We start from the raw sequence: 22,357 nt of genomic DNA on the forward strand, positions 1-22,357 counted from the left end.
GGGGGGGGGGGGAGAGGGCAAGGGGGAGCTCACAAGGGAGCCTAGGGGTGTGTGTAGACCAAACGGGGGGGCCTAAATTGAACCAGTGGGTTTCAAAAAGCACTGCTTCAATTTAGGGCTGATTAACCCCCCGTGTTGTGCATACACCCCACTGACTTACATGACTCTCAGGTGGGGAGGGGAGGATGAGCTGCTGGCGGGTGGAGGGGTCCCTGAGCTGCAGGAAGGGCTGGTGTTTCCCTCCACGGCAGAGGTGCTCCTCCTCAGGTAGCACCCGGCTGCAGGCACCCAGCTTGGGTGGTCTTGGGGGGCACAGCAGCTGTGAAGGGAAGCACCAGGCCCTCACACAGCTCAGGCAGGCAGGAAGGCTCTGGGGGGTCAGGGGAAGTTCAGGCTTGCTGCTTTTCTTGGGCTTCCTCCAGAGCCATGGAGCTGGATGGAGTTCAGTGCTTCACTCCATGGCCTTGAAGGAGTTTTAGTTTGCTGTGCCCCAAGTCATTTAAGGCACACGACGCTGCTGAATTTCCTCTGGCGGCTGGAAATAATGTGCAATAGGCTGCCGAGGCGTGCAAACACTGACACCATTCAAGTGGTGCAAAAGAATTTAGCCCACTTTAAAGTGCCATGCACACACACCTCTTGTTTTGTCTACACGTGGTCATAGATGCCAGCAGACAGTGACCTAACTTGATTCTATAGGGGATCTGGTAGAGGAATTCCATGCACTGCCATTTTAGTTCGGTCTATGTGCCCCAAACATCTGTACAGGTATTGGGTTTGGTTCAATTTCTGAACATCTAGTCTGGATTATGTGTAAGATCTGTACCTAGTCTTAGATATGCTTTTAAGAATTAACTGTAACATTTGGTTGTTCACATTTGAAAAAGAAGTCCTTCTATTGGTGAACTTGCAACTTTGCATATACAAGAATCTGCATATCTAATTTTTAAGCACTATTACTTCTGTGTGCAAATACTACGATTTACAAAAGCCACAAAACCATTCATACATGAAAGCTCCATGCTAATGTTTCTATATAAGTATTAGAAATAGAAAAGATAAGTGATTTACATGACACAAATACAGCCTGGATTGAGGTCACATTAAAGAATTTCCTTCCATAAGACTATTAGATAACAGAAATGTCAATAGACGTATGTTTCTGAGCCTTACTATTTTGGTATCATTATGTATTGAATATTAGAAAATATTATTGACTTTAATGTGAGTGATAGGTGCTCAGTACATTTGAAAATCAGGCCACTTTCATTTAGGGCACTTTCACCTAGCTACAGTTTTAGATGCTTTATTGTAGGTATCAAGATGAAAATGCTTGTAAGCCATATTTTCTATGTAAGTGCACCTAGGGCTTGATTGTTCACTGCAAGACACATTATATAGTCATTTAAACCAGAACTAGGAATGTAAAGTAGATGGAAAACTATTATTTTGTCTTGTTAGTCATTGACATCCATTTTGCTATAGTGTAAATAAGGGGTGATCAGGATAAGGCTCATGGGCCAAATCATTTGGCCTACAGCCTCCCCACAGGTCCAGAAATTTGGTGGCAGGGGAGTAGTGGCAGTGTTAATGGCCTCAGCCCATGACAATTAATGCTGCTGCCACTCACTCATTCTGACATCATTCATCCTGCCTCCATTAGTATGGGGCTTGTATGTGTGAATAGGATTTTGGCTTTTGTAAATCATACTATTTACACACAGAAGTGATAGTGCTTATCACTTGGGTGGCAGAACAGGCCCATGGACTGGGCCCATACCATTCATCTGGCCCAAAAATGGGATTAGTTGGGCACCACTTGTATACAGAGCAACAGAGAATCAGGCCCTAAAGCTATATGTAACAGAACTACTATATTAGCTTTTCCTTTGTGCCTTTATAGTACACTATAAGATAGTTACTGAATATTAATAATGGTAATAATACTTTTCATTTATATAACATCCACGTTCAGCATCTGGGAGCATCACGTGCAAACATTCACTGCCCTTGGGAGCAGAGTGGGCAGACTGATGTAACTCGGGGTGGAGGCAGGTGTGACACGGAGAGGACTGGCAAGCCCAGGGAGTGCAGTTGGCGGGTCCATGGAGGAAGTCAGGGGACTAAAATAGCATGGTCAGGGTTGGGAGGATGGAAACAGCATAGCCCCAGGGCTGAGGTGATCAGCTGGCTTTCCCAGCCCCAGGACTGTGCTGCGAACATGTATAGGCATTCATCATTCTCAGTCTAAGTTAGTGCACCTCCTGTAATACACTAACTTAAAATGGGTGCACCAGTTTCTGACTAAATTAAACCTTCTGATTGGGCACTGCCTGCATGACTAGGCATTTATATCAACCAAACTCTGATTACGTTGATCTAAATTAAGAATGTAAGAACTGCCATTTACTGGGTCAGACCAGAGGTACATCTTACCCAGTATCCTGTGTCACACAGTGGCAAGGAGTGGATACTGAAAGGGAGAGTGAACAAGGTATGACCAGGGCTTTTTCTACTGCTCCTCTCTCACTTGCAGCCTCCAGCATTTAAAGCCTAGGAAGATCTGATTCAGAGGCAGTACCCCTTACTCCCATCCTCAAAGAATCTGGCCAGTTCCTTTCTGAATCTGGCTAAACTGTCAGCATCTGGTGGCAATGACTTCTGCACTTTAAATACATACTGTATGAAAAACAACTTCCTTCTGTTAGTTTTAAACTTAGTACCTACTACTAGTCTCATTTTGTGACCCCTGGTTCTTGTATTGCGAGAGATAGTAAATAATTAATCCCTATTTACTTTTTCAGTGTTGTTTAGTATTTTGTAAACTCTTATCATGTCCCCTCTCAAGCATCTCTTCTAAACTGAATAGGTCTAGCCTCTTTAGTCTTTCCACATATGGATGTCTGTCCGTCTATACCACTAATCATCCTTGTTGCTCTTTTCTGTACCTTTTCTAATTCTTCTATATCCCCTCTGAGGTGTGGATACAGAACTGAGCACAGTATTTACGGTGTGGACACTTTATACATCTTTTATATGGATTTATAAAGGGGCCTAATGATAGTTTCTATTTGTTTACAATGTTCTTCTTAATAATACCTAACATTTTGTTTGCCTTCTTGACAACTGCTGAGAACTAAGCTGATGTTTTTAGTGTTAATGCCTAAATCACTGAGACTTAAGCTCAGTAAGGTCTAACAAGTACTATTAGGATTTTACCCAATGTGAAAAATACATGTTATTTGTATGGTGCCTCTCTGCCTTAATGTTATATGTGATTCACTTAGAAAAAAAAAATAACAACATGAAAAAGCTCCAATTAAAATCTTACAACAAAATTAAGATCAGATAAAACATTAAAAGTAGTTCATTCTGCCCTGCCAATCTATCCAAACATGCACAGGATAAAAATATATAATATACTAAGGTCTTATTGGATCCCTATCTGTATTCTATTTTAAAACGAACAATAATGTGAAAGCCTGGAGGGAAAGAAAGATCACAATTAAATTAGTTCCTACTCAGTTTTTTGGAATAAATTGCCTTATTTCAGTTCAGGATTGACTAAGTGTCCAAAAATACGTTTTGCAACCTTATTTTTTTGTGTGCTTTTGATAAGACATAAGAGTACAATATCACAGGAAATGAGATTGTGGGCTCAGAACAAACACAATATCCAATTTCACGGAAACCAAATTCCAAACAATAATAAAAGAGAAGACAATCTGAACATATAAAAACTGAAGGCAAGGGCAAAGGTACCAGTACTGTAAAATTTAACTCAGTGTTTTAAGGCTGTACTGGCTATTAGTTTTATGTTTTAAACAAAATACTTTTTTGTTTGTTTGTGAACATATACTGTCATTCCTTCTATCTGGCTTTCAAAAGGAGGTTGTGAACTAGCATGACCAAATAAACCTTGTTGAAAACTTTTCAGAGTTTGTGTGTGACTCATGGAACAAAACAGTGGAACCACTGATTAAAAATTTAGGAGGATACTAAAAAATTCAATAAACTCAAATCTTTAATCTGTCAAAGTAGCAATGCCAACCTTTGGCAAAACTGCAAACTTTAACAAAAAGAAGTCCTTCAGAGCTTTCTTGTAAACTGTGTATTAAATTTTGCTGAGGATTTTCCCAGCAGCTCAAGGCTTTTGAGAACAGGAAGCCAGATTGCCAGGGAAAATCAGAATACTGATGGGTATTTTCAGGGTAGAGGGGGTTAAAAAAGAATACCAAACCAACTATAGGTACAACTGATACAACAAGATTCACTTTATGGCATGCAACTAGAACCACCACCAAACCCCCAAAGTAATGTTAGTGTACATACAAACACACTTCATGCCATCACGCACATGCCGATGCTTGCAGCCTGAACAGGTCCACCCTGTGGATCCAGGTTTGCAAGTGCACTGTCCGGTGACTGGATCACAGGGGATAGGCAGTGAACCGTATGGATCACACTCACATTCTTGACAGGATCCTCCGGGAGTTTTGGGATCACCAGTATACCCAGAAGAACATCTAGACATTAAGCATATGAACCCAGAGTTGGTCTATTGAGATGCATATTGTGTTATAATTCCCTCTAATTGGCTAGCCTGTGATCAAGTTGAATCTTCCCAAAACACGTCATTTTTTAATATTTAGGTGCTCTGTGACTAAATACACAAACATAGGGGAGAAATTTGGCAACCAAATTGACAAAATAATTATAGGCACCATACTGTAATTAATATGCAGGTGTGGCTCAGGACTGCAGGAATGAGCAAAAGGGAAGCCAGTGTCCTATAAGTTTTTAAAACCTCACTACAGAATGACTTGAAAGTTCTCCCATTATCTGCCTCTTATCTCAAGACCATAACATTCTTAATAGTTAAAAGTGACATTTATATTAATAAACACCTGTTAACTGGGCTCAACTTATTCATATTGTATATGCAGCTACATGTTATTATACATGGGAAAACTACATTCTCTTCAGTTTATTAAAGTTTAACTGTAAATGTCTTCCTTGTAGTCAATATACAGAAGGATAAAATAATAGTCAACATGAGAATCTGAAAATAATGCTAGACATTGAGGCAAACTATACTGACAATATATAATTTTACATAATATAACCATTTCATTTGCACTTGAGGGTACAATGAAATGAAAGAAGAATTTAAAAAATATTTAAAAGACTATTCTGTAATGCTAATGAGTTTATCTATTGTAAATTTCAAATGGAAATTTGTAAATACTTGTTACATCCAGATTCTGAACCATAAACAGAAGACGAAATACTTTGTCAAAAGAAGCATATTTAGAAATTAACACATTTTCATTTGGATTCTTTTTTTTTCCCTTCACACACAGCCTCCTTTTTCATTATCTCTCCCTTGCCAGGCCACTCACTCAGTCCTACCTTTCACAATATTGGCCTTCATAGCCACGTGGACAAGCAGTGCACCGATAATCATTATGTCCTTCCACAATACAAGAGGGGCTGAAACTAAAATAGAAAAAGAAACATAATATTAATATATAGACATCTCACTTTAGTTTGCCTATAGAAGAGCCACTAACAAATGCTGCATACACACATTCAAATGATTTGAGAGAATTCTTCTGGGTGTGATTTCCTGGTGAAAAAAACTTACCTGGAGATCCCCAAACAGATACTTAGATGCTAGCCTCCTGAGTCGGGGGGGCACTGATTATGCCAACCGGGGCGGGTCCCCCTGTGGCAGATACCGCTGATGGGGGAGGGCCCACAGCCAATCACGCTGACCTGAAGTGGCAGCGGTGAACCACTGGCACTTCTGGGAAGGGAGCATGATCGGCCATGGGGGAACTGCAGGGATTGCTTCACCTGGTGCCCCCACTCCCCAGCCGGCACTCTCGGGGTGGGGGAGCATCAGAGTTTTTGCCTGCCCCCCCATCCAGGAACGCTAGCGTGGGGTGCACATGCATCGCCACTGATGCTAGCAGAAGAGAAGAGACCTTGCAGTGCTGATGCTATGCAGACCAAGGGCCCGTGCACATATACCTCAGCATGTTCTGCAGGCTCCCTTAGTCTGCCTGGAGACAGATAGCAGCAGGGCACAGACTGCTCAGAGTCAGTCTGTGTCTTCCCACAGTACAATGTGGGAACTGTGAAAGGTTTTTTTTTTGCTGGAGCAGTACAGTACAGCTTAAATAACAAATTGTCTCTCAGGGGTTGGGGGGAAGCAAAGTACCCTGGGATACTGAAGGGCTGTGCTGTGGCTTGTCTCGGAAGGGAAAGCATATAGACATTCACTCTCCCAGCAAAAATTCTCCCAGAAGTGATTTAACCCTGGTTGTTTCTGGGTTATTTCTGTTCTGGAGCAGCCATTTTTGCTCTAGGAAAAAATCCTGAACATCTGTACAGTAGTGGCTTCTACTGGGGGATCAGTGACTTTCCCAACAGAAACTGAATGACTGTACATGACAAAAGTCTGTTCTTCAATAATAACACCAGATTTTCTTAGCTACCTGCATACCTCTGCTGAAACACTCTTCTCCAGTGATAAGATTTCTACAGATCACTTTTATGCAGCTTAAGACACAAGCTGGGAAGAGTCTCTCATTTCACCCAAAACAGTATATTTTCCTGCTCTCCGTGTTTACCTATTTTTAGGTCCTCTGTCCCATATTTTGTACTGTAGTACCTCTGACACCTAATAGATAGATTCAAACCTGCCCAAGTGTTTGCTATTATTATTTATTTCTACTACCTTGGCCCAGAACCATACTGTGCCAGGTCCCATACAAATAGATCACAGGCATATAGTACTTGCCCCTAAACAATTTATAAAGGATAAGTGGATAGAGAAATTCAGGCAAGTACAAGGAAATTGTGAAAATATAGTTCAGCCTGCTAGAAAGAAGTTTCAATATATCAGAAACACATTTTATTTTAGTTATTTTTTGTAGGCATCATGGAAAGGAAGAACTTTAAGGAAGGCTTGAAAAGAGGTATCTTTTGGAGGTTCCTAGGCAGCTGCTGCCAAGCCTACGAGGCAATGTGATAGAAATCATGAAGGAGCTTGTTTAAAAATTTAACAAGGAGAATATGGAGAATGGCATCATTTGTCCACTAGAGAAGGGTGTCAACTTTTTTATAGTGAATGAGAGAAGTTATATTAAGTAGCAATAGTATTGAAAGCATAGTGAAGAATAACATGACCAAAGCAGTGAGCTAGGAAAATTATATTTGTATACTGATATGCCTGGTTATGATCAAAGCATTTGATGAGACCAAAGAAAAGGATATGATAACTGAAACTCAAGGTGATAAAACCCTGGATAAGAGTTTTAGCTAAGGATAGGAAAGGCCACGTTAGAGATGTTGAGTTTAAACCTTGCTGATTCTTTCTGAATAGCCCAGCTATGAACTGAAAATAATGCCCTGGTTACAGACTTGAAGAGCAGGCAGGACAGTGCTCTTGGCTACGGTAACTGAGAAAGGGGTTAATGGTCAGAGCATGAAAGGGAAAGATTGATAGTTTTGTTTTAGTTATGTTCACCTTAAGCTGAAAGACTGCCACAAATAAATGCCAGAGGAGGAGGCCGAGATATTAGTGCAGATGCAGGGGAGATGGGTCTGTCATAGAGAGGCAGGCCTGTGAGTCAAATGCATGGAGAGAGTAGTGGGAAAAGACAAGGGCACCATCAACAGAACCTGTAGAACTACCAAAAAGTTTTCATAAAGATGGATGAGAAAATGACAGAGGAGGAGAACAAGAGGACCAAGTTTCAGAAACCAAGTGAAGACAAGATATCAGAAGAGAATCATGTTCAGTGGTGTCAGAGGCGGGTGACAGGCTCAGAGAAAAAGGAAATGGAATACAGTTCTGCACTTGGCTAGAAAGAAATCAAACACTGGCCAAAGCATGTATGAAAATCTCACCTTCTTGGTCTGGCCTTCAAAGAAGTAAATAGCTTGAGTACTAGACTAACTAAAATATTTTCTTTTTAGCTCAGTCACTGAATGTTTTGCACACAGAAGATAAGTTCTGTTCCTCCAGCCAGTAACTATGGCATATGCCTTTGAAAAATGAGTATTATAGTAAGCTGTTGGAATCCTTGTAATTTGGGTTCCTGTACTCACATAAATAAATAAATAAATAAATAAAGGAAAAGTGCAGCTAAGTATCAAAATGGTGCAATGCTACAAAATTCATTCATTCAACACTTTGTGCAAGGATTTCACAAACCAGATTACTGCTGAAAAAGCACTGAGGTGGCTTTAGTTGGGGCGAGTACTCTCCCTTGGTACAGTGCTGTCAGCATCCTACTCTAACTTGCTTATAATGCATTAAATCAATAGTGCTTGAATGAGTAATAAAATTACACCTGTGCAAAAAATGTAAACAAATTGATCTACTCACAAACTCATTATCCAACACATTTTTGAGTCTGTAAAAATGGATCCACAAACCCATAAGCAACACATTCTCTACATTTTTTCAGCTCATCACATTTGAAGCTGAATGCTGAGTACACAGAAATAAGAAAACATCCTTTACAACTTAGTTGGAGTTTTGTAAAACTTTAAAAATGAAAACAATACAATTATAACCCATTGCTTCAAAAATATTATTGTCAATCTAAGTTCTGCAAAGTGGCCAAATTACTTTCCTATCTGTATTGCATGCATCAGTCAATAGTTTTATTACTATCTGCCTTTCATAGAGTTTCTGAATCTATTTTTTTTCTTATTGTCATTCCAAGAGCTTTGGCGCAACTCCACAAAAGGACTTAAGCACCCCAAGTATAATTTAGGCAGAATTGAGATTGCATCAGTCTAGAGGTGCTGTCTTCAAAAACCTTGGCTATCTTAATGGTCCTCAAGTCCTGGGTGCACTAAGCTTTTGTTAGTGAAGTTTCTTAGGCACAAGGGCTAAGTACAGACAGTCAGAAAGGCCGAAGTTGAATCAGTTAAATCTTTGCAGGTTAGTTTAAGCTGCATAGATAGAACCAATTGGCAAGTGAACAGACATTTACTTTTGATTTTAGAAATGTAACCACATGCCTACAGTAGTTCAGGCCAGAAGCCAAGGGGCGCTAGAGTGTGCTTCCCTGTTTGGCTGGAGCAGACAGCTTGGGCCAAGGTTAGCCCATCCACCCTGCAAAGGGAGAGGGTTTGCGGAGGAGGCACAAAGCACCTTGGGATGCGGGGGGACTATGAGTTAACTTAAATCTAGAGGGGATCTGTGACATAAGTTCAGTAAACTGATTTAACCTAAATCAGTTAAATCTGATGCTACATCCATCTAGGTTTACCTTAAACTGGTTTCAGCCATTTTGTAAGTGGTTTATGTGTACTGAATTTCTGTTATGTTACAGATTTGAAACTGTTTCCAATCACTTATACTGATCCATGTGTCATTTCTGTCCTTAGCCCACAAGTTCTATATATGCCTTTATTTTGGCAGCTCACTGCCTCTCTCATGCTAACGCATGACAGGGATCCTCAAATAAGATGCCTGTCTCCCCTGAGGCGTTCAATCCAGTAGGTTTGCTCAGAACATGCTCATGAACAAAACACTTTGTCTATGCCCACTTGCACTTAAATATATACCTCTAAGGCTAGGGACATTACACATAAAGTGGTTTAAGTGATCATAAACTGATTTAAACCTGTAACAGAACAGATGTTCAGTGTACATAAACTAGTTTGCGAATGGATGAAACCGGTTTGAGATGAACCTGGTTGAATGTAGTATAAGACTTAACTGATTTGGCTCAAACTAGTTTATGCAATGTCTGTCCCAGACCCTTTGCTGGTTTAAGATAAACCAGACACCCCCCAGCAATCCAGCATGCTCTCTGGGCTGGGTGGGGCTCTCTGCTCCGAAAGCAGGGCTGGCCCCTCGTGGCTGCAGCTCCAGAGACCTGCAGGCTGCTCTCCCCCTCCCCTGCTAACCAAGAATTCCCCCTTCCCCTTTGCCTTGCAGAGAGGTGTCTGTGTTTTAGCTAGCAGACCTCATGCTGGCTATGGTCTGTACTGAATCAACAGGTAGAATTAACAGGCAGAATCAACAGGTAGCTGGTAATGTTCCTGTGTTGTTTTCTTAATGGGGTGACAAACACTGAGTTAGGGGTTATAAACACTGTTATCAATTCTCTTCTGGGCTAATCAGAACACCCTGCTGGGGCCTGACCATGGCCCACCTCAGCTCAGTGTGGTGAAAGAAATGGAGGGCTGCTCTAGCACCCCCTGGCGTCTAGCCTGAGCCACTGCGGGCATGCACCTGCATTTCTGGGATGTTTGTCTGGGTTACAAGCTGATTTAGTCTAGCCAGGTTAGACTAACCTGCAAAGATTGAATCAATTCAGGCTCAGGCCTTTTAAATGTCTGTACCTAGCCCTTGTGATGATACTGGTGGTGTCCTCTTTTTTACAACAGCACTCAGCAGGTTGCAGGGGGGATAGGACATGGGTCTGAGGGGAGAATGCTTAAGGGGATTTCTCATCCACATTTCTCATTGCTTATGCAATTTACAGGCAACAGTAATTTTCCAGGTAAAATACTGAAACAGCTCAGAGCATGGATGGGAACCTATGTCACTCATCCTACAGGGGAATGCTCTAGTCACCCCTGCTCCCTCATTTTGTCCCAGTCATATTTATATTTTTCACAGTTATACTACTTCAAGAGGACTTGCTATATCCCAGAGAATCCTGCAGTTGGGCTGTTAGCACGCTCTCCTGGAGGAGGAGAAAGATGTGGGTTTGCATCTCCTTAAGCTGAAGAGGGCTTAGGGCTTAGCTCTCTCATGCCCTTGGCTATTATACAGAAGGGCAGCACCACAAGGAAGAAGTGAACCCTGCTCTGTTTTTAAAAGGAATGATATATCCAAGAAAGGGTTTCAGACAGTGAATCTTGATATGACATAAATACTTTCCCACAACCCAGAGTTGAGTGCCTAAGACATAAATGGCTTATTACTGTATTACAGTTCATGCTGGCAATTAATCTCATTTTGAGCTGACTTTCTCATGAATTATATAGACACCTAACAGGGGAGAGATTCCACTTCCAGAGATAGATACTAAAAGTATAAGGATCATTATGTTTTGTAAAAAAAAAATACCTTCAGGTCAACAGTTTTACAGTCTTAGTCATTTGTTGCATTTGATGTGCTACTAAGAATTGAAACAGATAACTTAATCCACCCTTAAACATTTGTTTTGGCTGGTCTAGACTCTGTACTTATGTGTGCTGAAGGATTCTTAACATAAATTTCCCTGGATGAAGATTGACTGAGATATCGGGTACAGAAGATAGACTTAGAAGCTTCCCATCCAAAAATGACCCAAGTTCAAACTATCCTTCATAACAATGGAATGATGAAGGTAAAAGAGGCCATTTTTAAGAGAAGCATAATAACCAATATACTCACTACAACATTCTAATCAGTGACAAACAGTGTAGAAAAGTGGCTTTCAAGAAAGCTACATGGCCCCAGATTTCCAAAAGAATGAAAATGTGCTACAAACCTCTTAGATAAGTGGTAAAATATGATTCCCAATGGCATGAAGGGCATCTCAAGTGTTAAGGTACCATTTGAGGGGTACACAAGCATAGGGAACGTGGCAAGCTTTATTAGCATAAGGCAACCAATAAAATTTATACTGCAATAACTGCATTGCTTTAAAATTATTCTATCCTTCACAGATTGCCTAAAATTCATGTAACATTAAATAAGGAATCAATAAATTCCACAGTAGAGGAAGAAAGGCACTGTAATACATTTATACCAACACAATATATGAGCGTAAGATTTTTACAGCTCTCTCGTGGATACATTGTACTTGAGCTCTGCTCTAGCTTCACTTGTGAGAATACCTTTTATAACACACATTCATTATCTGTTGAGTATTGCATTTTCTATTCCTTATTAATTTATTCATCACGAATTAGCAAGGGAGCAATTCCTGACTCTTTAAGCAAGATCAATTAGTAAAAGTGAATTGGAAACTTTTTAGCATGACTCTCTATGCTGCACTTCTACTGTGTACAACTGCCTGAGGACACAGAGTGAGACCAAGGCAATGATATTAGTGGGTGGGCAGGCACTTTGTGCCATAGACTTACTTGTTACTGGAAATGATTAGAGGACAAGCACAAGGCTGGCAGTCATCTGGAGATCCTTGGACATTGCCATAAAATCCCAGTGCACACCTTTCACAATGGTCACCAGTAGTGCTGGGTTCACAGTTCTACAAAGGAAGTGGTGGGGGAAGAAGTATTATTTGATAATTACAAGAAAGAAGGTAACATTTTGTTCCCACCCTAAGGGATTCAAACATTCTTAGATACAAAGGATGTTTTTTATTGAATGAGCTTTTCATTGTTGCCTTTGATGTGATTCTCACTGGGGCTGTCTCCTTTGAGAATCTGCTAAGCCCATGCTGAGTTACATATGGATTTTCATGAAATAAGAATGGAGCCCTGCAGCTAGCCATATATATTGCTACAGATTTCTCATCCCCTTCATCCATCCTTCCCTTTCTTCCTCTGCTCCTGCTGTAGGAGATGTAGGAGAAATAATCAATTAAAACTCCATCTTACTGTGTCACCAGGTCATGCATGTTATTACCTATTGTAACAAAATTTTGCTTGTTGGGGGGAAAAAGAGTAAACTGCATATTTGATGTACACGTATTTCACTTTTCCTGCTTCAGCAAGCAGTAGCTGGGATTGGGAAATGAGGGGAAGAAGGAAACTTATGTAACTGGAAGCCCTAACTGAAGATGATCATTATGAAAAATTCTGGCTGGTTTGTATTAAGCTAAAGGACATTAAAATGCATCATCTAGTTTTTCAGTTCCATGGCACAACACGCGCTTTTCACATTATGATAAACACAGTGCATGGGTTTGAAAGCACTTATTAATACCTGACATATAGATGTTTCGGGATCACACATATCACTATGTCCATGGCACTCACATACAACACAGGTACCTAGGGATGCACTAGGTCTCCTGCCAGCAGATACTGAATGAAGTCTATAAAATCCTGGAGAACATATCTGCAAACAAAGAGAAGAAAACAGTTCATTAGATAGTGGATGGATGAGGGAAGCAATGCAAGCTCATCTTTGCAAAAAAAGAAACCAGTTATTTCAAGTAGTGAAAAAAGTTGACAGGCCTCCAACTGTGTTATAAACAACATACAATACTTTACAGAAACTGGAACCAAGCCTAATTGGAAACATCTCTGTAAAGTCCCTGGAGCACTCCATTGGTACCAGTCTTTTCATATTGCAGCTTGCAAGACAGTTCATTCAGATGCAGAATACCCAGCCTTTCACTCTGTGCATCAAACATCCTTCCTTGTATTTCTTGAGAAAGAGGTTTATTTTTTAAACAGACACTGCATAGGCTGTTGGGAGCAAGCAGGATGATTCTGCTCCCCTTGTCCTTGGTGCGTTTTTTGGATTTGGCAAGGTAATATCTGCCTACATACTGCCTGATGGATAACAAGCAAATGCCCAATGATACTCAGCGAAAAAAATGTTTTCACAGCTGCATTATTTATAGCCATGTAATTTAAAGACTATAAAAGTAAAGAATTCAAAATAATAAAAGGTTTACTTGTCTTGGGACTATTAGCTCCAAAATCAAATTTATCCATCACTGATCTATTTTTTTTTTACTTGGCAATAAAATTCTGAGAGCAAACCAAAAATTACTAGCAAAGCTGACATATGCAAAATCAAGCCCTCAAGTCTTCATTTTCAGGCTTATTATGTAAATGTACTGAAGTGTCTATGCAGCTTTCCGAAAGCGGACAGCTAGGGAAGTACAATACAAAACAGGGCTGTTTGGATGGTTCAGCCCATTAGGGGTTAGTATACAGCTGAGAAATAGATACCAGCTGATATACTAATGACCAGATATATTGATCTGATGAAGGGGTCTGTTGAGACCACGTCCTGTTGTCAATGGTGATTTAAGGTTTTCTGAAGGCATAGGAGTTGTGTCACCCTTACATGCAGTAAAATGGATGCAGAAGAGAACTGGAATAAAGGCTATACAACAATTTTGTAGTATCACAAAGAGCATAGACAGTGGAGCACACTGGACATAGACTATATTATCTCCATAGAAAGCAGAATGTCAACTTCCTAATTGCCAATGCACAAAAAGTTTACCTAAGTATAAACACTGTTATATTTTTTAGACTCAGAAGCAAGTAATCTAAGTTTACTTTTCTTTTTTTACTTATTTTTCTTTCAACTATATTAAGATCCTTGATGCACAGAAACAGTCATGGCTTGGGAGGATTTCTAGTTTAAATGAATAATCTCAAATGAAAGTAATTTTACTTCTTACTATAAATACTACTTCCACCCCCCTCAAAAAGTAACATCTTATAGAAATGTTCAATGATCTTAATGTGTAACTTCTGTACCGCATCTACTGCTGGGCACAGGTTAGACAAACAGAATCTATAAAAGCCTCCCTCTCTCTCACTCTACACACATGCCCACACATATATTGGGGCACATAAAGGTTTCACAATAAACAAGGCAAGATGTCAGGCTTGGCCTTCATTCACTTTCTTTGCAATATGAACTGTGTACCATTTACTTCTCTTAATCTATTTACTGCACACTGTAAAATATTTGAACTAAATGGGATAAAAGTTTTACAGATATAACACAATTTTGAGTGCTCTTCACTTGCTTCCTTTACCCTCCATTCACTCCTCTTCCCTCACTGCTATTATTTTACTCCTCTCACAATGTGCAGTTTTCACAGGAAGGCTGAATGTTTTGCACAACACTCTAGGCTCTTTCCTTCCCACTAGCTATGCTCAGCAATTGCAACAATATCAGCTAGAGTTACTGCTACTAAATAATGAGAGTATGTACTATTCTATTCATGAAACAACTAAGAACCCCATTCACTGGGGGCACCACCAGTTGGAGCTGCATTTCTGTTTAGCCCTAGGCTCTCGTACCCTGCAGGAGATGGTCTATGAAATACCTATACGGATTTGACAAACAGAGCTAGCCAAAGCACTCTGTTTTAAGTGGTTTCTGTAGCACCTACCACCAGAGTAAAATTTTCAAAAGCACCTTCAGTTAAATGATTTTATGTAATATCCCCTTAGAAATCACTTTTTGAAAAGAACATTCCTGCCTGTAACTTTATTTGCAAACTGCCCCCCTCCAAAACCCCCCCCAAAAAACAACCCCCAAAAACTTGCAGAATACAAGTGAAGAGAAGTGGATACAGTAAAAAGAAATATATTTAAAAACATTCACTGAAATTCACTGAAAATTTGTGGCAGCATCCACCTTGCTCTACTGACAAGTAACAAGGTCTGGGAGAAGTCAGCAAGATTTCAGAGTGTGGGCTGGAACCAGAGATGTATTTGTGACACCTGAGCTCCCTGGGTGGCAGGTGTGCGTGGGAGAGGCAGCATCACTGGTTATGATCTGGCAATACAGATGCTTCTACTTTTTAATGTCCTCCCCCCCGCACCCCTCCCCAGGGTCAGTGCCTAGGGTTGATGCCCTGGTCAATCCCCCACCTTCATTACATTACTGGCGGAAACAACACGGCCCAGATCCAAGGTGGACTCGCATTCTGTAGAATCATAGAAAAGTAGGACTGGAAGGGACCTCCAGAGGGTATCTAATCCAACCTCATTCTCAAGGCAGGATCATCCCTATCCAAACCATCCCATACATAGGGATCTCTGTAAATTGTGCCAGAAGTGCCCACTACAGAGGCTTCTTTAATGTTTTTCATTTCGCTGTTTCCCCTACCGCCCCTAATCGGTGGAGGGGCCCCGCTAGCTGGGTTATTTGCCATTGATTGCCAGGGAAGCGAAAATCACAGTTCTAAATATGCTGTTTTTTGCTTCCCCTGCAATGTGGCAAATGGCACAGCCAGCGGGGCCCCTCCATCAATCAGGAGTGGGGCGGGGGGGGTGGGGACAAGTGGCAAAATGAAAAACATTAAAGACTGTTCCAGTGTGATTTACAGAGCTCCTTACCCATACATCCTTGCTGAACCTATTCCTAAAAATGCACAATCAACTCTGTTGTACAACTACCTGGTATATTGCCCAAAGACACCCAAAGTGTCCTAACCTGACACAGGTAAAGCAGGGGGACAAGGGCTGTCAGAATCCTGCTTCTTGTTAAAATGCACTTGAGAGATCCAAGGAAGAACGCCATGCTCCCCTCCGCCCCCACTACAGAGGACGGCAAACCCACCACAGTCCATGCCAATCTGACCACAAGGGAAAATTTCTTCTTGATCCCAAATGTGGTGATTGGTTTGATTCTGAGTGGAGAGAGAAGATCCTTTAACTGGGAACCTCTGGGCTGTAGTTCCAGTAGGAGCACTGGTACACCCTAGTCAAAATCCCCATTCTCAGCTGCTTCTGAGGAAGGGAAAGAAAAATGCTTGATATCTATAACAATGGGAGAGAAAAAATTCCTTGCCAGCTCCATGTGGCAACCAGCAAAGGCCAGAGGCATGGGAAAAACCAAACACCCTCCACTCTGTTCTGCAACCAGGGAACAGCAAACAATGCTACACATCACACTCCCTAACTGGAGAGTCAGAACATCCTTTTCTGTCATTCCTTAAAAATAATCCCAGTCCCTTTCATTTTCTTTCATAACTAAGCTGGTTATGGAGTTCTGCTTCATTTTCCTACTGCTGAACACTGAGGGCACTTTCACACGTGCTCCAGGGGCGAGGGGGGCTGTGCTTTAGCTAGAGTGGCTCTGAGAGCCGCTCTAATTAAAGCGCCTCAGTGTTTTGTGTATCAGCATCCCCCTGCTTCAAAATGGCGGTGAGGGTGCTTGAACTAAAGTTCATTGAACGAGCTCCAGTTCAAGTGCCTCCACTGCCATTTTGAAGCACGGGGACACTGATACATGAAACGCGGGAGATTGCTGGAGCACAGTAATTACCACGCTCCAGCAGACTTGATTAATCGAGTCTGCTCCGATGCACTGTAATTACAGCACATTGGAGCAGGCCCCACGCTCTTGTCCAGGCACCCTGTCTTCTCCAACATCCACTCCAGTATCTCATGATCTCTCAGACAGCCATTGCTAAGGGGGGAGGAGACTCCTAGGCTTCCAGCTCTTGGTCTTTCTGTCACACTCAAAGCATAGCTGTCCCTAGATCATCCCTGATCTCTAATATAATCTATTCTTGAAAATCTCTAATGAAGGGTATTCCACAACTACCCTAGGCAGTTTATTCCACTACCTTACTATTCTAACAGGGAAAGTTTTTTCTGGGTATTCTATCTAAACCTATTTTGTTGCAACTTATTGCTATGTATCCTACTGTCTGAAACAACAGAGAAAAGATGTCTACCTCTTATTTATGGTAGCCTTTCAGATATTTGACGAAGAGTTGCCATACAGGCTGCAAGCTGCAAGTTGAATGTGCTTATTTCTTTAAAAATATCCTGATATGGCTTGCCTTCCAAGCTCTTATCACTTCATCGTTTTTGTCAACTGCCTCTGTATCCTCTCTAACTTCTCCATGTCCTTTTTAAAATGTGGAGCCCAAAATGGCATCCAATACTCTAGATGAGGCCTAACTAGTGTCAAGTAAAGTGGCACTATCACTTCCAGGTCTTATACCTAGTTCTCCTATTGATGCAGCCCAAAACTTCATTAGCCTTTCTTGAAGCTGTGTTACTCTGCAACTTTCTCTGCAGTACTGCCATGTAGCCAGTCATCACTCACTTTGTATTTGTGTTTTTTACTATTGTTCCCAAGGTGTAGCACCTTACAGTTGTCAGCATTGAAATTCATCCTGTTGGCTCTAGCTCAGCTTTTCATTCTATTGGTATACTTCTAATGTGAGCCCCTGTTCTCTAGGTGTGTTTGCAATCTTTCCTACTTTTGTTTCATCTGCAAATTTGCTCCCTATTCCAACATCCAAATCATTAATAAACACATAGAATAACATTAGATCTAGGACCTGTGTGACTCTATTCAAAGCCCCCTGCTATTACTATATGGTTTCATTTGTAATTACCCTTCCTTTGTAGCTACTGAACCAGCTGTGTAGCCACCTTGTAGACTTTTTGTCTAGTCCACATTTCTCCAGTTTGCTTATGATAAGGTAATGCGGGACTTTGTCAAAAGCCTTGCTGAAGTCCAAATGCACTATATCCACTGAATTACCTTCATCTACCCAGCTACTTCCTTTGTCAAAGTAGATCAAATTGGTTTGGTATGATTTGTTCTAGACAAATCCAGGCTGGCTACTTGTGACCAGACTTTCCTCTTTTAGATGCCTGCACTTCTCCAAAAATGTACTTCCATACAATATGCTCTAGTAACTTCCCAGGTATTGAATTTAGGCTAACTAGCCTATAATTCCCCAGGTCCTCCTTTCTTGCTTTTTTTGAAAGAGACACACTGTTGGCCCTTTTCCAGTCCTCTGGTACCTCACCTGTCTATAATGATTTTGTAAATATTATTGCCAAGGGCTCCAAGATCCCCTCTGCCAATTCTTTCAGTACCCAGGGATGAAGTTCACCAGTCCCTGCTGACGTAAATTCATTCAAACCAATCAAAAGCTCTCTGACTTACTTTTTTTTATCTCAACCCTCCGCTTGTCCCTTTTCTTATCCGTAGGATCCTTACTAGATGTCTGGTTGCATCTTACTTTTTTTTGATGACTGAGGCAAAGTAGTTTTTGAGCAGCTCTGCCTTCTTTGAATCTTCTGTTAAGAGATCATCTTGACTATTTAACAGTAGATCTACAGCTTCCTTGGTCTTTCTTTTCTGGCCACCACATTTAGAGAACCTCTTATTGTTATCTTTAACCTCCATCACCAAGTATATTCTTACCTTTGACTCCCCTCACCAAGTTCTTGTTATTTCATTTTTCCTAAGTGGTCTGCCTGCATGCTATTTTTTTTTGCGTTTGAGGCATCCTAGAAGCTCCTTGTGCAGCCACATTGATCTTTTGCTGTTCTCCTCCTGTTTCCATCGTTCTGCCACTACCTTTCCCTACCTTTGCTCTGTTGCTTCTCCCTGTCCATCCCATTGCACCACCAACTGAGGCACAGACACAACTCCTTGCCAGCTGGCCCTGGTGTGGGCACAGCTCCCCATTGCCACCATATCACCAAAGCCCTCCGGGCACCACAGGCTAGAACCAGTGGCTTTGCAGGACAGATCCAGCCTGTGGGCCTTATGTTGCTGACCCCTGGATTCTTTCTCTTCTTGGTTGTTCTTCAAAATACCTAACTCCCTATCAACAGAAAAAGAACAGCCAGGATATATGAAGCCAGTGACAGCATTTGGCCATTTTAAGTCACAGTCATGATTAAGTGATATTTAGAGGCCTGGTCCCAGAAGGGAGTGATATTATAACACTTGGAGTATTGCTAGTATGCTCTCATCTCTTCCAAAAGGTTTCATTAATCAGAACCACCCACACAATGCCATCCACTGTATCAGACACTGAGACTCTTATCCAGTAAAGTGTATTATACTTCACTTGAAAATCATGAGCAGTGCCAATGGTTTTAATGGGACTAGATATCTGCTTAAAGTTAAGTAAGTACCTAGGTGCTTTGTAAGAATGGGCTCTGACAGAACAGAAATAAACCTGAGAGAGGTGGGGACATAGCAAAATACAATCATTGTCTAAAACTCTTTATCACCCCTTTACTAACAGATGGGGTGTCAAACTTGTACTCACACCAGGCCAGATCCAGCCTGCAGGGTTCCTTGCAGGCTGCATCCAGCCCAGGACACATAGCAATGGCTGCTCCAACTCTAACCCAGCATATGTGGCAGCAGTAAGTCCAGCTCTGACCCATGGCATGTGGTGATGGCAACAGCAGTTATTATTTTAGCATACTTTTTCTTGTCATGGTTTAAATTACTACCAAGATATGAAAGTTCTGGGTTGGTTAATAAATAAAAAGTATGGGGCATGCAGCTCAGCTCCAGCTCTTGCATGTGCCCCATGCCAGACCTGAAGCTGCCACTGCATGCCCCATGCCACAGTGGCAGCTCTAGGTCTGACATGGCACATGGAGTGTTCGGCAGCAGCTCTTGAATTCAGCTGTGGCTGTGGCAGCAGGTTAAGTGGCTAGAGGGTGACCAGGTTTGTATCAACCCTCACTTACCCTTTTGCTGCCAACTGTCATATCCACCAGACCCCACAGGCCCTGGATTCTGCATCAGGGTGCTCTCCCCCACCCCAAATATGCCTACCCCAACTTCCGGTGGCCCACCAGTGGTCCAGCCGGCAGAACGCAGCAGCACTGTGGGCTGTATTTTTGCCACCCCTGTAATGTAGCATAAAGACCTTTCATGGAAGTCAAATGGTTACCATACCTCACAGGATAAACCGGAATATCCTAGTGGGCAGTCACATTTCTCAATCATGTGAGCCTGAGGACTCATTCCAGACACTCTTCCTTCTTCAGCAACTTCCATTGATATCTCAGAAATTCTGGGAAAAGGAAGAAAAAAAGATACAGAAAAACAAATTTTATAAACTGAGTGAAGTGCTATTTCAAAACAGGTTCAAAGTGCAGGGAAACAATAATCTGTATTGGTCTGAATTCTTGGCCTCTCCTACAGGAGATTAGAAAAAAGCTCCATTTTTGCCTAAGTTTGAAGGAAGCTTCAAAGCCAACACAACCTTTAACTCATTTTCCACTTTGGACTTATCATTTAACTAACTATTCTCTTTTGCTTGAATCTACCCTCTCATTTTTTTTATTTTTAGCCAAAGTAAGAACAGAAGCCCAAGTCTGATTCCTCATTTGGATGGATTCATTAAAAAATTGAAGTCACATACTAAACACGGTTCCAGTTCACAAATCACAGAGGTGTAGCAATAAAATTGTTTGTTAAATGAGCTTTTAATGAGGCAACTTTAAAAAAAATCTATCCCCAGTAACTAAACCAGGCTAACAAGCTCTAGAATAGACTTCAAAGCCTTTTTTAAGATCTGTGGCCAATATCTGTCTTTTTTTTGTCTCTCCCTCTCTCTCTCTCTCTCTCTTTCCAGGATCATGAGGACATACAAGAAAACTACTAAAAACAAAGAAACACTCAGAAGTTTGTTAATGTAAGAAAAAGGTACATTTTCATGCTGGAGTTTCTGACTCTTTACTTTCCAAAATGTTTACTTGATTATATCAATATTCTATACCCATGTCTCCCAAACATTCTCTCAATGCACAATGAACAGGCAAACTGATTATGAATGGACAAGAAAGCATGGACAATGACAAGAAATGACAATTCTAGTTCATTATAATTTATCTTGGGGAATTGCTAACATATTATTTTGGCACACTTTTGGGGTTTTGTTGTTGTTGCTTGTTTAAAAAACTACCAAGATCTGAAAGTTTTCAGTCCAAAGGGAGGACTGAATTTGAGTAGATTAAGAAAACCCAGAGACAGCTGTCTGTTTGGTCTAAGGCAATGGAAATTGTAAAGCTTCCGAATACAATGCCAAATCTAAGGAAGGAGAGACCCCTCCTCCCCCCAAATATAAACACTTTGAATAAAGTGTTCAATCAAAAAAAAAGATAAGAAAATGAAACCAGAATGTATGTATTAAGTATCTGTGTGTGGGCTAATAAAAATAATTAGATCCCATTCATTCTCTCAATCCACCCACTGATTGTTGAGGAACTTCTATTCCACTTATTACCTTGGTGTTACCAGGCACCATATTACCATGATGAGAGAAATCCAGGTGAAAGCCTGGCCCATTAAAGTGAACTAGAGTTTTGTGGTTGTCTTCAGTGCAACCAAGATTTCAGCTTTAATTTGTTTTCATTAATACAATGCACCATATGACAGGAGCACCTTTCAGTCTGTACATCCTTGTTGCTACTTGTGATAGAGCATTCATTGAATACAGAAATGGAACAAAGAGAAAATGAATCAGATGACTGAAAAATAAATAGGGCAAAAACTTATTTTGCTCCTGTATGAAGTATCAACACAATCTTGCATGGAAGTGCCTGTACATTTAATACCAAGACAGAGTGGATTATGCCTTCCTGTCATCTTCAGAACTGAGGCAATGGTCTGTATGCTGCAAAAACTATTTACTGTCAGAAAGCTAAATTTACATAATAATATACTTTGGGACCACAAAGCTACCTGTTGTCTGTGTGAAAGTGTTACTTAAGGTAGGTTAGGCTCGGCTGCTTTCTGGAGCATATCTAATAGGAAGTAGCCTAACCACTGCTACCTGATCAGTGTCTGGGATACTGAAATAATTCACAGTCAAATTGAAAGCATATTTCCAATTCAAGCTAATTTATTATCACAGTCCAGCTGCCTGAAAAC

At 41.0% G+C, this 22,357-nt stretch overlaps 1 protein-coding gene across 1 annotated transcript in view; it reads right to left on the reverse strand.

Moving 5' to 3' along the window:
* The window catches only part of LAMA2 (laminin subunit alpha 2), a 576,898-nt gene that overhangs the window by 192,464 nt on the left and 362,077 nt on the right, over positions 1-22,357 (reverse strand). Inside the window, exons 27-31 of the mRNA XM_019520301.1 lie at positions 20,378-20,495; positions 12,920-13,054; positions 12,115-12,239; positions 5,413-5,499; positions 4,333-4,526 (exon numbers count right to left, since the gene is read on the reverse strand). Of these exons, the coding sequence (XP_019375846.1) occupies positions 4,333-4,526; positions 5,413-5,499; positions 12,115-12,239; positions 12,920-13,054; positions 20,378-20,495 (659 nt within the window). The remainder of the gene's footprint in view (positions 1-4,332; positions 4,527-5,412; positions 5,500-12,114; positions 12,240-12,919; positions 13,055-20,377; positions 20,496-22,357) is intronic.

Source organism: Gavialis gangeticus, unplaced genomic scaffold, assembly GCF_001723915.1.
Source record: "Gavialis gangeticus isolate Ggan-Ray unplaced genomic scaffold, GavGan_comp1, whole genome shotgun sequence".
NCBI classification, from domain to species: domain Eukaryota; kingdom Metazoa; phylum Chordata; order Crocodylia; family Gavialidae; genus Gavialis; species Gavialis gangeticus.